This window comes from Thalassophryne amazonica, chromosome 19 (genome assembly GCF_902500255.1).
Source record: "Thalassophryne amazonica chromosome 19, fThaAma1.1, whole genome shotgun sequence".
Lineage (NCBI taxonomy): Eukaryota > Metazoa > Chordata > Actinopteri > Batrachoidiformes > Batrachoididae > Thalassophryne > Thalassophryne amazonica.
The window spans coordinates 9,403,189-9,418,860 of NC_047121.1; the positions used below are offsets into that span (position 1 = coordinate 9,403,189).

At 40.5% G+C, this 15,672-nt stretch overlaps 1 protein-coding gene across 3 annotated transcripts in view; it reads right to left on the minus strand.

The window, feature by feature from the left end:
• The window catches only part of nol10 (nucleolar protein 10), a 70,096-nt gene that overhangs the window by 42,797 nt on the left and 11,627 nt on the right, over positions 1 to 15,672 (minus strand). For 2 of the 3 annotated variants that reach the window (XM_034159624.1, XM_034159625.1), the window contains exons 8-10: positions 10,447 to 10,507; positions 10,126 to 10,211; positions 3,977 to 4,055 (exon numbers count right to left, since the gene is read on the minus strand). In XM_034159624.1, coding sequence (XP_034015515.1) covers positions 3,977 to 4,055; positions 10,126 to 10,211; positions 10,447 to 10,507 — 226 coding nt within the window. The remainder of the gene's footprint in view (positions 1 to 3,976; positions 4,056 to 10,125; positions 10,212 to 10,446; positions 10,508 to 15,672) is intronic. The other variant, XM_034159626.1, reaches the window with a different exon arrangement.

Here is a 15,672-nt window from a genome sequence, read left to right on the forward strand (position 1 = left end):
CTCGGCCCGTGCTACGAGCATTCTGGCAGTTAGTGTGACTCGGGGGTGTTGACTCATTTAAACTAACATATTCATCCTGCTGTAACCAGGCTTCTGTTAGGCAGAATAAATCAATATGTTGATCAATTATTATATCATTTACTAACAGGGACTTAGAAGAGAGAGACCTAATGTTTAATAGACCACATTTAACTGTTTTAGTCTGTGGTGCAGTTGAAGGTGCTATATTATTTTTTCTTTTTGAATTTTTATGCTTAAATAGATTTTTGCTGGTTATTGGTGGTCTGGGAGCAGGCACCGTCTCTACGGGGATGGGGTAATGAGGGGATGGCAGGGGGAGAGAAGCTGCAGAGAGGTGTCTAAGACTACAACTCTGCTTTCTGGTCCAAACCCTGGATAGTCACGGTTTGCAGGATTTAAGAAAATTGGCCAGATTTCTAGAAATGAGAGCTGCTCCATCCAAAGTGGGATGGATGCCATCTCTCCTAACAAGACCAGGTTTTCCCCAGAAGCTTTGCCAATTATCTATGAAGCCCACCTCATTTTTTGGACACCACTCAGACAGCCAGCAATTCAAGGAGAACATGCGGCTAAACATGTCACTCCCGGTCCGATTGGAGAGGGGCCCAAAGAAAACTACAGAGTCCGACATTGTTTTTGCAAAGTTACACACCGATTCAATGTTAATTTTAGTGACCTCCGATTGGCGTAACTGGGTGTCATTACTGCCAACTTGAATTACAATTTTACCAAATTTACGCTTAGTCTTAGCCAGCAGTTTCAAATTTTCCTTCAATGTCGCCTGCTCTGGCCCCCGGAAGACAATTGACTATGGTTGCTGGTGTCGCTAACTTCACATTTCTCAAAACAGAGTCGCCAATAACCAGAGTTTGATCCTCGGCGGGTGTGTCGTCGAGTGGGGAAAAACGGTTAGAAATGTAAACGGGTTGGCGGTGTACACGGAGCTTCTGTTTAGAACTACGCTTCCTCCTCACAGTCACCCAGTCGGCCTGCTTTCCCGGCTGCTCGGGATCTGTGAGAGAGTTCAAAAAGTTTAAAAACATAAACCATTGTCAAAGGTTTTATTTCAGTCACACTGTGTGAATAACAGAACTTAGGAGGAGGCCATGCTCTTCAAAAACTTTAAAAACAAACCTTTGTCAAAGGTTTTATCAAATTCTTTAGCCTGAGATCTTGTTTTTGGCTTGGCCATGACACTTGATTTACTACAACTTGCCATGCTGTGACTTGAAATTACATGTGTAATTGCATGATCAGTGTAATAATATCAGTACTTATGTAGCTTTTGTGACTTCTCTAAAACAAGTACTACCAAGTCAGGAGCATTATATATCATAAACTTGAATGTTGTGTTCAATGCAGGGTTCATCAAAACTAATCATGAAGTCAAAACAATTACATTCTAATATTTTGAAAGATGTTAAAATTATAGTATATATTGCAATTTTCTTTTTTGCATGGGGTGGGGTTTTTTTTATCATGGTAGACACCCACTTCCTATATGAAATATCTCCCAAATTACACAATGCACAATCTCTGAAGTGGATGTAAGCATATTTGACAAAAAATATATTTTCTACCATTACCACCTCCTGCTAACTCTTGATCAACGTTTGTTGCAAAGCTGCACAGGTGGTAGTCAAATATCTTCAGGTAAACATCTACATGTGCCCTTGACAGCCTGAAATTCTCCCCATCACATACAGGCAAAAATAGACCAAGAATGCAATGTGTCAAATGTTCAATTCAATCTAGTTCAATTCAATCATTCCTGGCTCCAGTCAGAACATGTGAGCAATGAGAATTTCCACTCATGACACATGGAGCTGTTCACACCCCCACTACACCAGTCAGATCAACTGCAGTTGATTTTTACCCCACTCACTGATCACCCCCCCCAAAAAAATTATTTTAATTTTAGCTTCAAATGTAGCCTGGCATCAAAATAACAGAGCAGCCAAATATGTGTGCAGCTGTGAATCATTCATGGACTGACAGCATGCGTCGATTGTGTCTACTGTAATTTTTATTAATTAAAAACCATTTCAGTGATTGAAAAAACATCATCGCATGACTGCTGTCTTCAAGAAATCAGTTTCTGCTCTGTACTTCTATTAAATCTTCTTCAAAGAAAATCACAAAGAACTGACAGGATCTGGATTATAGTAATAATAATAATGATGATGATGATATTGGCGAGCCTATGCATTTATACAGGCTACTATAGCCTACTTTTAAACTCTGATAAGACTGAATTGATGGTTCTTGGTCCAGTGAGACATTGGCATCAATTTGACCAGTTAACGCTCAGCCTCGGCTCGTGTGTCATACATCACACTGACAAAGTGAGGAACCTTGCGGTAATTTTTGATCCTTCGTTGTCCTTTGGCCTCCACATTAGAAATATTACTAGGACTGCTTTCCTCCACCTGCGAAATATAGCGAAGATTCGTCCCATCCTGTCTATGGCTGATGCTGAGACCCTGATCCATGCATTTCTCTCTTCAAGATTGGACTACTGCAATGTTCTATTTTCTGGTTTACCACAGTCCAGCATTAGGGGTCTCCAATTGGTTCAAATTGCTGCAGCCAGACTTTTGACACGAAGCAGAAGGTTCGACCACATTACACCCATTTTGGCGTCTCTTCACTGGCTTCCTGTCCCAGTGAGATCAGATTTTAAGGCTGTGCTACTAGTCTATAAAATTATTAATGGACTGGCACCCCCCTACCTAGCTGACCTAATTAAACCTTACGTACCGGCCTGGGCTTTACGTTCTCAGGGTGCAGGACTACTTTGTGTCCCTAAGGTGAATAAGAAGTCTGCAGGTCACAGAGCTTTCTCTTATTGTGCCCCTGTTCTGTGGAATGATCTCCCTGCATCAATAAAACAGTCGGATTCTGTGGAGATTTTCAAGTCCAGACTTAAGACGCATTTATTTTCCTTTTCATATGGCTAGCATACTGGTACAGTTTTGTTTTACGCTTTTTACTCTCTTAATTAATTTATTAGTAATTGGAGCGGGCTGCGGCCTCAACTTTACCTAAATTCTGGGTCTTTTAGTGAAGTTTAGGGCTAGTGGCCGGTGATCACCTTAGTATTTCTGTTTTTCTTGTTTAATGCTGGCAAATTTACAGTATTTTTTGTCTTTATGATGCCCGATTCTGTTTTTTCTCTATGTTTAAGGTGCAGCTCCATCCAGAGATGAGAGTTGTATTTGTGTTAGTGATCCTCCTTTCCTGTGCGCCAATAGCATTTCTTGTATATTCGTCCGTGAATTGTTCTGTGAATTGTTCTGTAATTTATGTCTGTATCATGGCCCAAGCAGAGGGTCACGCCTTTGAGTCTGGTCTGCTTGAGGTTTCTTCCTCAGAGGGAGTTTTTCCTTACCACTGTTGCTCTGGGGGTTGGTAAGGTTAGACATTACCTGTGTGAAGCGCTTTGAGGCAACTCTGTTGTGATTTGGCGCTATATAAATGAAATCAAATAAATAAAAAAATAAAATATACATACACGGTACAGTGGCTTAGTGGTTAGCACTGGTGCCTCACAGCAAGAAGGTTGTGTGATCGCTTCCCAGCCTTTCTGTGTGGAGTTTGCGTGTTCTCTCCGTGTCTGCATGAGTTTCAACATTTTCAATCACAAACAACCACTCGAGAGCCATCAAACTATCAGCTGCCTTCCACACTGAGTGGCTGTTTCTGAACACTGGCGTTTTTTTGTTTGTTTTTTGTGAGCTGACTAAAGAAAGAAAACAAAATCTAACCACTGATGATTTTGTGTTGTGACACAGACAGAGATATTAACTCAAAAATGACTGGACTATAAACAGACTGATTTACCTGTAAGTTTATATTCCCCAAAAGAGTCTACTCATCACAAAGGTAAAAGGTCAAGTTGCTGTCTTGTGGGAGACAAGACGGGCATTTCCCAAAGACAGTCTGTATAGCTTACCTGTCCTGTGCTCGTGCCAACTGCCATGGTGAGGGAACCATTGAACTTCAGCGCACTGACTGAGGGTAAGCTTTGAACTCTGTAAACAACAAAATTACCATATGAACAGGTTGACAATGTATAGTTCTGGTCATAATGATTACACCCCTTTATTTTAAGAACAGAAGTTCAAATATGTTGAAAGTGAATGCAAATAAACCAATTTCAGATAATCAGAATATTTACAAAAGCGGCCAAAGGCAATAAAGTGCTTTAATACTTTTTTTTTGGGGGGGGGGGGGGGGGGGGGGGGGAAAGACATACAATGCATGCTCAACAGTTATTGGCACCCTTTGATGAATAAACAGTAAATCATCACATTTACAGCCAGTTTTCATGATACAAGTCAGGGGATGGATACATGAACATTTCTAAATCACTGAATACGTAATGCGCTTCATTCACAAACAGTACGTTACTGAGTGGAAAAACTGTTTGGAGCAGGCAGTTCTCAAAAATTCAATGAATATACAAGTAGGAGAGGAGTGAGGGAAGCCAACAAGACACCCAGGCCAATGCTGAAGGAGTTAAAGGCTTGTGTAATGTGAGGAACTGCAGACTGCAACTTTGACCTCTGGCATCAGATTCATGTTGAAATAGAACATGGAACGAAGTCAATATAACAATATAACAGAAAGGCCCTGAAAGTCCAGCATTTAAGAACCACCTGTTTGATTCGGTACAAAGCCCACATCTTCCCGGGTTTTGGCACCAGGTTTGCTGGGGCGGTTTTTCCTGATTTTTCCCAGAAGACTCAAAAACTAACAGCAAACGGACTTCGGTTTTAGATGTTGTATTGAAAAGATGCCTTCACTGAACAGAAAGTTGGTCCTTTAGCTTGCAAGCTGAACACACAGTGCTCTGCCTGCTCTTCCGCCTGCTCTCCAACTCCGCACCCAGATGGGTGGGCCATTGCCCTCATCGTGGATCAGTAAAGTTATGTGATTGGTTGAAAGATGTTGCATTTGACATTTATATGCAGTGACTGCACATGTTGCATTGTCTGAAAGGGTATGTGCAAAAGTAAAACTGTGTTTTGTCTGTGTAGTGTGGTGAGCAAAAGAACAGTATGCATCATGGTAAATAAAAATGGTAAATGGACTGCATTTATGTAGCGCTTTTCCATCTGCATCAGACACTCAAAGTGCTTTACAATTATGCCTCACATTCACATTCTACAGCTAGCCAGGCCCCTGTAGTCGGTGCGGACCAAGGTAGCTTACCCGCCGTTAGTTACCCCCTGGCAGATCCCGAGCAGCCGGGAAAGCAGGCTGACTGGGTGACTGTGAGGAGGAAGCGTAGCCCTAAACAGAAGCCCCGTGTACACCGCCAACCCGTTCACATCTCTAACCGTTTTTCCCCCACTCGACGACACACCCGCCGAGGATCAATCTCTGGTTATTGGCGACTCTGTTTTGAGAAATGTGAAGTTAGCGACACCAGCAACCATAGTCAGTTGTCTTCCGGGGGCCAGAGCAGGCGACATTGAAGGAAATTTGAAACTGCTGGCTAAGGCTAAGCGTAAATTTGGTAAGACTGTAATTCACGTCGGCAGTAATGACACCCGGTTACGCCAATCGGAGGTCACTAAAATTAACATTAAATCGGTGTGTAACTTTGCAATAACAATGTCGGACTCTGTAGTTTTCTCTGGGCCCCTCTCCAATCGGACCGGGAGTGACATGTTTAGCCGCATGTTCTCCTTGAATTGCTGGCTGTCTGAGTGGTGTCCAAAAAATGAGGTGGGCTTCATAGATAATTGGCAAAGCTTCTGGGGAAAACCTGGTCTTGTTAGGAGAGACGGCATCCATCCAACTTTGGATGGAGCAGCTCTCATTTCTAGAAATCTGGCCAATTTTCTTAAATCCTCCAAACCGTGACTATCCAGGGTTGGGACCAGGAAGCAGAGTTGTAGTCTTACACACCTCTCTGCAGCTTCTCTCCCCCTGCCATCCCCTCATTACCCCATCCCCGTAGAGACGGTGTCTGCTCCCAGACTACCAATAACCAGCAAAAATCTATTTAAGCATAAAAATTCAAAAAGAAAAAATAATATAGCACCTTCAACTGCACCACAGACTAAAACAGTTAAATGTGGTCTATTAAACATTAGGTCTCTCTCTTCTAAGTCCCTGTTGGTAAATGATATAATAATTGATCAACATATTGATTTATTCTGCCTAACAGAAACCTGGTTACAGCAGGATGAATGTTAGTTTAAATGAGTCAACACCCCCGAGTCACACTAACTGTCAGAATGCTCGTAGCACGGGCCGGGGCGGAGGATTAGCAGCAATCTTCCATTCCAGCTTATTAATTAATCAAAAACCCAGACAGAGCTTTAATTCATTTGAAAGCTTGTCTCTTAGTCTTGTCCATCCAAATTGGAAGTCCCAAAAACCAGTTTTATTTGTTATTATCTATCGTCCACCTGGTCGTTACTGTGAGTTTCTCTGTGAATTTTCAGACCTTTTGACTGACTTAGTGCTTAGCTCAGATAAGATAATTATAGTGGGCAATTTTAACATCCACACAGATGCTGAGAATGACAGCCTCAACACTGCATTTAATCTATTATTAGACTCTATTGGCTTTGCTCAAAAAGTAAATGAGTCCACCCACCACTTTAATCATATCTTAGATCTTGTTCTGACTTATGGTATGGAAATAGAAGACTTAACAGTATTCCCTGAAAACTCCCTTCTGTCTGATCATTTCTTAATAACATTTACATTTACTCTGATGGACTACCCAGCAGTGGGGAATAAGTTTCATTACACTAGAAGTCTTTCAGAAAGCGCTGTAACTAGGTTTAAGGATATGATTCCTTCTTTATGTTCTCTAATGCCATATACCAACACAGTGCAGAGTAGCTACCTAAACTCTGTAAGGGAGATAGAGTATCTCGTCAGTAGTTTTACATCCTCATTGAAGACAACTTTGGATGCTGTAGCTCCTCTGAAAAAGAGAGCTTTAAATCAGAAGTGTCTGACTCCGTGGTATAACTCACAAACTCGTAGCTTAAAGCAGATAACCCGTAAGTTGGAGAGGAAATGGCGTCTCACTAATTTAGAAGATCTTCACTTAGCCTGGAAAAAGAGTCTGTTGCTCTATAAAAAAGCCCTCCGTAAAGCTAGGACATCTTTCTACTCATCACTAATTGAAGAAAATAAGAACAACCCCAGGTTTCTTTTCAGTACTGTAGCCAGGCTGACAAAGAGTCAGAGCTCTATTGAGCTGAGTATTCCATTAACTTTAACTAGTAATGACTTCATGACTTTCTTTGCTAACAAAATTTTAACTATTAGAGAAAAAATTACTCATAACCATCCCAAAGACGTATCGTTATCTTTGGCTGCTTTCAGTGATGCCGGTATTTGGTTAGACTCTTTCTCTCCGATTGTTCTGTCTGAGTTATTTTCATTAGTTACTTCATCCAAACCATCAACATGTTTATTAGACCCCATTCCTACCAGGCTGCTCAAGGAAGCCCTACCATTATTTAATGCTTCGATCTTAAATATGATCAATCTATCTTTGTTAGTTGGCTATGTACCACAGGCTTTTAAGGTGGCAGTAATTAAACCATTACTTAAAAAGCCATCACTTGACCCAGCTATCTTAGCTAATTATAGGCCAATCTCCAACCTTCCTTTTCTCTCAAAAATTCTTGAAAGGGTAGTTGTAAAATAGCTAACTGATCATCTGCAGAGGAATGGTCTATTTGAAGAGTTTCAGTCAGGTTTTAGAATTCATCATAGTACAGAAACAGCATTAGTGAAGGTTACAAATGATCTTCTTATGGCCTCGGACAGTGGACTCATCTCTGTGCTTGTTCTGTTAGACCTCAGTGCTGCTTTTGATACTGTTGACCATAAAATTTTATTACAGAGATTAGAGCATGCCATAGGTATTAAAGGCACTGCGCTGCGGTGGTTTGAATCATATTTGTCTAATAGATTACAATTTGTTCATGTAAATGGGGAATCGTCTTCACAGACTAAAGTTAATTATGGAGTTCCACAAGGTTCTGTGCTAGGACCAATTTTATTCACTTTATACATGCTTCCCTTAGGCAGTATTATTAGACGGTATTGCTTAAATTTTCATTGTTACGCAGATGATACCCAGCTTTATCTATCCATGAAGCCAGAGGACACACACCAATTAGCTAAACTGCAGGATTGTCTTACAGACATAAAGACATGGATGACCTCTAATTTCCTGCTTTTAAACTCAGATAAAACTGAAGTTATTGTACTTGGCCCCACAAATCTTAGAAACATGGTGTCTAACCAGATCCTTACTCTGGATGGCATTACCCTGACCTCTAGTAATACTGTGAGAAATCTTGGAGTCATTTTTGATCAGGATATGTCATTCAAAGCACATATTAAACAAATATGTAGGACTGCTTTTTTGCATTTACGCAATATCTTTAAAATCAGAAAGGTCTTGTCTCAGAGTGATGCTGAAAAACTAATTCATGCATTTATTTCCTCTAGGCTGGACTATTGTAATTCATTATTATCAGGTTGACCTAAAAGTTCCCTAAAAAGCCTTCAGTTAATTCAAAATGCTGCAGCTAGAGTACTGACGGGGACTAGAAGGAGAGAGCATATCTCACCCATATTGGCCTCTCTTCATTGGCTTCCTGTTAATTCTAGAATAGAATTTAAAATTCTTCTTCTTACTTATAAGGTTTTGAATAATCAGGTCCCATCTTATCTTAGGGACCTCGTAGTACCATATCACCCCAATAGAGCGCTTCGCTCTCAGACTGCAGGCTTACTTGTAGTTCCTAGGGTTTGTAAGAGTAGAATGGGAGGCAGAGCCTTCAGCTTTCAGGCTCCTCTCCTGTGGAACCAGCTCCCAATTCAGATCAGGGAGACAGACGCCCTCTCTACTTTTAAGATTAGGCTTAAAACTTTCCTTTTTGCTAAAGCTTATAGTTAGGGCTGGATCAGGTGACCCTGAACCATCCCTTAGTTATGCTGCTATAGACGTAGACTGCTGGGGGGTTCCCATGATGCACTGTTTCTTTCTCTTTTTGCTCTGTATGCACCACTCTGCATTTAATCATTAGTGATCGATCTCTGCTCCCCTCCACAGCATGTCTTTTTCCTGGTTCTCTCCCTCAGCCCCAACCAGTCCCAGCAGAAGACTGCCCCTCCCTGAGCCTGGTTCTGCTGGAGGTTTCTTCCTGTTAAAAGGGAGTTTTTCCTTCCCACCCCTTACCAAAAAATAGTACTGATAAGTATATAAAAAGTAAACTAGAAGTATACTTGAAACATGCTTGCATATACTACTTTTTGGTAAGGGACTGTAGCCAAGTGCTTGCTCACAGGGGGTCATTTTGACCGTTGGGGTTTTACATAATTATTGTATGGCCTTGCCTTACAATATAAAGCGCCTTGGGGCAACTGTTTGTTGTGATTTGGCGCTATATAAAAAAATTGATTGATTGATTGACCCCGATGTCAGGGTGCTGCCATACAAGGCACTCGCTACACACCGGGATAACAGGGGATTAAAGTCCTTGCCCAAGGGGGCCCTTAGTGATTTTCCAGTCAGGTGGGGATTTGAACCCATGATCTTCTGGACTCAAGTCTAACACCGTAACCACTAGACCATCACCTCCCCCATGGCATTCCAGAGGATATATGAAGTTATTATTATTAATTGTATAAGGAGATATGAAGTTAGCAAAGTAGCAAATTGGCCATGAGACATACTGCAACAACACAAATCATAGCTCATGTCTCCCATGTGCCTTCTGGCAAATGTTAAGTGAAATTTCACATCATGTATCCATCCCGTCTTGTCCACAGAAAACTAGCTGTAAAAGAGGATTTTGTTTAAATTCATCAAAAGGAACCAATAACTGTATCAGAACAGATGAACTTTAACTAACGGAGCAACTGGTAAGGTCTGATGGTGCTTTGAAACATTCAGTAAATGGATTTTTCCTTCACAGAAAAATCCAGTTGGTGAACAAAGCTTAGTGCTATTTTGTGCAACGATCTGAAACAGCTTGACATTGGACCATAATGCAACGCAGTTGGCAGGTGTTTGTCATACAGTCTCTCTGGTGGCAGCTCAATACTTACTCTGTTCCTTCAGTTACGCTGCTCAGGGCACAGTCCAGTGTGCCCACCCGGCTCCGCACACGAGGGTCCCAGCACTCCACCCGCCCCTGATGGATTTCAGACCAATCAAAAGCTGCAGGCTGTAATGTCTCATACTCTCAATGGAAGTTGGAAAAGTTTAACTTTAACACTCAGACATCATGTGACAGTCTTATTTTTAACCGGCCCAGCTGCTGTGTGACGTTTAATGACAAACAATATCAAGAAACGAGAGGAGAAAACATCTAGTGGTGAGTCAGACAAACTGTGTGGGTTTCACACACAGGCTGCTCTGGCACTTACTTCAGAGGTTCCTGTGGCAAACAAGTGATGGACGGGATTGATGTCACACACGTTGTGCTGTCTGGTCAGGAAGGCAGGACAAAAATAAAAATGGCATGACAGAGCAGCGACAGCACTCTACACCAGATTAATATATTTTCTGGAGTACAAGGTGCTTTTTTTTTCTAGTTTTCTAGGTCCTGCGACTTGTACTCAGGACAACTCAACTTATATACCAAAAAAAAAAAAAAAAATCATGTATTTCTTACTGATAATACTACTAGTGCTGCTGCTAATTATTATTATAGTAACTATTAATATTGGACTTTCACAGGAATCAGCACTAAACAAAATAAAGTCCCATAAAAACAAAATAAATGCCAATAATAAGAATTACACTAACACTACAAAAATGCACAAAACTCCCAAATTAATGAGTTAATAGAGAAAAAAAAAAGCTGCGACTTAGTCCAGTGCAACTTAAGAGTACATATCAGGTTTTTCCGCGTCAGGGGGCTGTTTTTAATAGATGCGATTTATACTCCAGAAAATATGGTACACACGTCACTGCACAGTTCACGTTTTCTTCTGATTGAATCCAGCACAGTGAAATTTAATTTTAGCCTTGAAAACAGTTAATCCACTCAACCAATAAACCGCTACAACTTTTAATATCTAAATTTAGCTTTGGCTTGAGTTTTTGCATTTTTTTTTGGCTCCAAAACTATAAAAACAGAGAAAAAGAGCTGAATTTTATTGGAGCAAGAACATGGACATTTCCACAAGGTTTAGCATGCTAACATCAATCAATCAATCAATCAATTTTATTTATATAGCGCCAAATCACAACAAACAGTTGCCCCAAGGCGCCTTATATTGTAAGGCAAGGCCATACAATAATTATGTAAAACCCCAACGGTCAAAACGACCCCCTGTGAGCAAGCACTTGGCTACAGTGGGAAGGAAAAACTCCCTTTTAAACAGGAAGAAACCTCCAGCAGAACCAGGCTCAGGGAGGGGCAGTCTTCTGCTGGGACTGGTTGGGGCTGAGGGAGAGAACCAGGAAAAAGACATGCTGTGGAGGGGAGCAGAGATCGATCACTAATGATTAAATGCAGAGTGGTGCATACAGAGCAAAAGAGAAAGAAACAGTGCATCGTGGGAACCCCCCAGCAGTCTACGTCTATAGCAGCATAACTAAGGGATGGTTCAGGGTCACCTGATCCAGCCCTAACTATAAGCATTAGCAAAAAGGAAAGTTTTAAGCCTAATCTTAAAAGTAGAGAGGGTGTCTGTCTCCCTGATCTGAATTGGGAGCTGGTTCCACAGGAGAGGAGCCTGAAAGCTGAAGGCTCTGCCTCCCATTCTACTCTTACAAACCCTAGGAACTACAAGTAAGCCTGCAGTCTGAGAGCGAAGCGCTCTATTGGGTGATATGGTACTACGAGGTCCCTAAGATAAGATGGGACCTGATTATTCAAAACCTTATAAGTAAGAAGAAGAATTTTAAATTCTATTCTAGAGTTAACAGGAAGCCAATGAAGAGAGGCCAATATGGGTGAGATATGCTGTCTCCTTCTAGTCCCCGTTAGTACTCTAGCTGCAGCATTTTGAATTAACTGAAGGCTTTTTAGGGAACTTTTAGGACAACCTGATAATAATGAATTACAATAGTCCAGCCTAGAGGAAATAAATGCATGAATTAGTTTTTCAGCATCACTCTGAGACAAGACCTTTCTAATTTTAGAGATATTGCATAAATGCAAAAAAGCAGTCCTACATATTTGTTTAATATGCGCTTTGAATGACATATCCTGATCAAAAATGACTCCAAGATTTCTCACAGTATTACTAGAGGTCAGGGTAATGCCATCCAGAGTAAGGATCTGATTAGACACCATGTTTCTAAGATTTGTGGGGCCAAGTACAATAACTTCAGTTTTATCTGAGTTTAAAAGCAGGAAATTAGAGGTCATCCATGTCTTTATGTCTGTAAGACAATCCTGCAGTTTAGCTAATTGGTGTGTGTCCTCTGGCTTCATGGATAGATAAAGCTGGGTATCATCTGCGTAACAATGAAAATTTAAACAATACCGTCTAATAATACTGCCTAAGGGAAGCATGTATAAAGTGAATAAAATTGGTCCTAGCACAGAACCTTGTAGAACTCCATAATTAACTTTAGTCTGTGAAGAAGATTCCCCATTTACATGAACAAATTGTAATCTATTAGACAAATATGATTCAAACCACCGCAGCGCAGTGCCTTTAATACCTATGGCATGCTCTAATCTCTGTAATAAAATGTTATGGTCAACAGTATCAAAAGCAGCACTGAGGTCTAACAGAACAAGCACAGAGATGAGTCCACTGTCCGAGGCCATAAGAAGATCATTTGTAACCTTCACTAATGCTGTTTCTGTACTATGATGAATTCTAAAACCTGACTGAAACTCTTCAAATAGACCATTCCTCTGCAGATGATCAGTTAGCTGTTTTACAACTACCCTTTCAAGAATTTTTGAGAGAAAAGGAAGGTTGGAGATTGGCCTATAATTAGCTAAGATAGCTGGGTCAAGTGATGGCTTTTTAAGTAATGGTTTAATTACTGCCACCTTAAAAGCCTGTGGTACATAGCCAACTAACAAAGATAGATTGATCATATTTAAGATCGAAGCATTAAATAATGGTAGGGCTTCCTTGAGCAGCCTGGTAGGAATGGGGTCTAATAAACATGTTGATGGTTTGGATGAAGTAACTAATGAAAATAACTCAGACAGAACAATCGGAGAGAAAGAGTCTAACCAAATACCGGCATCACTGAAAGCAGCCAAAGATAACGATACATCTTTGGGATGGTTATGAGTAATTTCTTCTCGAATAGTTAAAATTTTGTTAGCAAAGAAAGTCATGAAGTCATTACTAGTTAAAATTAATGGAATACTCAGCTCAATAGAGCTCTGACTCTTTGTTAGCCTGGCTACAGTGCTGAAAAGAAACCTGGGGTTGTTCTTATTTTCCTCAATTAGTGATAAGTAGAAAGATGTCCTAGCTTTACGGAGGGCTTTTTTTATAGAGCAACAGACTCTTTTTCCAGGATAAGTGAAGATCTTCTAAATTAGTGAGACGCCATTTCCTCTCCAGCTTACGGGTTATCTGCTTTAAGCTACGAGTTTGTGAGTTATACCACGGAGTCAGGCACTTCTGATTTAAAGCTCTCTTTTTCAGAGGAGCTACAGCATCCAAAGTTGTCTTCAATGAGGATGTAAAACTATTGACGAGATACTCTATCTCACTTACAGAGTTTAGGTAGCTACTCTGCACTGTGTTGTTATATGGCATTAGAGAACATAAAGAAGGAATCATATCCTTAAACCTAGTTACAGCGCTTTCTGAAAGACTTCTAGTGTAATGAAACTTATTCCCCACTGCTGGGTAGTCCATCAGAGTAAATGTAAATGTTATTAAGAAATGATCAGACAGAAGGGAGTTTTCAGGGAATACTGTTAAGTCTTCTATTTCCATACCATAAGTCAGAACAAGATCTAAGATATGATTAAAGTGGTGGGTGGACTCATTTATATTTTTAGCGAAGCCAATTGAGTCTAATAATAGATTAAATGCAGTGTTGAGGCTGTCATTCTCAGCATCTGTGTGGATGTTAAAATTGCCCACTATAATTATCTTATCTGAGCTAAGCACTAAGTCAGACAAAAGGTCTGAAAATTCACAGAGAAACTCACAGTAACGACCAGGTGGACGATAGATAATAACAAATAAAACTGGTTTTTGGGACTTCCAATTTGGATGGACAAGACTAAGAGTCAAGCTTTCAAATGAATTAAAGCTCTGTCTGGGTTTTTGATTAATTAATAAGCTGGAATGGAAGATTGCTGCTAATCCTCCGCCCCGGCCCGTGCTACGAGCATTCTGACAGTTAGTGTGACTCGGGGGTGTTGACTCATTTAAACTAACATATTCATCCTGCTGTAACCAGGTTTCTGTAAGGCAGAATAAATCAATATGTTGATCAATTATTATATCATTTACCAACAGGGACTTAGAAGAGAGAGACCTAATGTTTAATAGACCACATTTAACTGTTTTAGTCTGTGGTGCAGTTGAAGGTGCTATATTATTTTTTCTTTTTGAATTTTTATGCTTAAATAGATTTTTGCTGGTTGTTGGTGGTCTGGGAGCAGGCACCGTCTCTACGGGGATGGGGTAATGAGGGGATGGCAGGGGGAGAGAAGCTGCAGAGAGGTGTGTAAGACTACAACTCTGCTTCCTGGTCCCAACCCTGGATAGTCACGGTTTGGAGGATTTAAGAAAATTGGCCAGATTTCTTGAAATGAGAGCTGCTCCATCCAAAGTGGGATGGATGCCGTCTCTCCTAACAAGACCAGGTTTTCCCCAGAAGCTTTGCCAATTATCTATGAAGCCCACCTCATTTTTTGGACACCAGATGATGCTAATGATATAGACAAATAATGATGAAAAACAATTACATTAAAAAGCAGTTTCCAGTCAACATCCAATTAATTCACTGTACAAAAAGTATTAAATGAAGAATAAATATATCAAAAATTAGACATTGAAAAAAAAATGTAATAATCAAAAAATATATTGCCTTCACAATGTGTCAATGTCACTTATTGGGTTTGTGTAGATGCGCCAATACAAATAAACATATAGTTTTAGGTGAAAAAAAAATGTAATAATCAAAAAATATATTGCCTTCACAATGTGTCAATGTCACTTATTGGGTTTGTGTAGATGCGCCAATACAAATAAACATATAGTTTTAGGGTTTACAGCTGTGCTAAACGTAGTGTAAGCCAAATGGTGCACGAATGATTTTCAAAGTAAGCTGAAAAGCTAATCCACTAAAGATAACCTTAGCTAGGCTAACTTCACGGCTAGTTTATTAGGTGAACTGTCCCAATACTGGTTGAATTTAATTTTATATACAGTGGTCCATCATTTATTGCGGGAGTTACGTTCTAAAAATAACCTGCAATAAGCGAAATCCGCGAAGTAGTCAGCGCTATTTTTTGCAATTATAGATGTTTTAAGGCTGTAAAACCCCTCACTACACACTTTATACGCCAGATGTGGCGTAGCTCCACACAGCAGACAGGGAGGCGGTGTGAGTGGCCTGTTGCTGCGTTTACCAAGCCTGCGACTCAGTAAGCGCATCAGAGGCAGTGAGAGCAATCACGGTGATGCTGTCTGGTGCCGCGACCG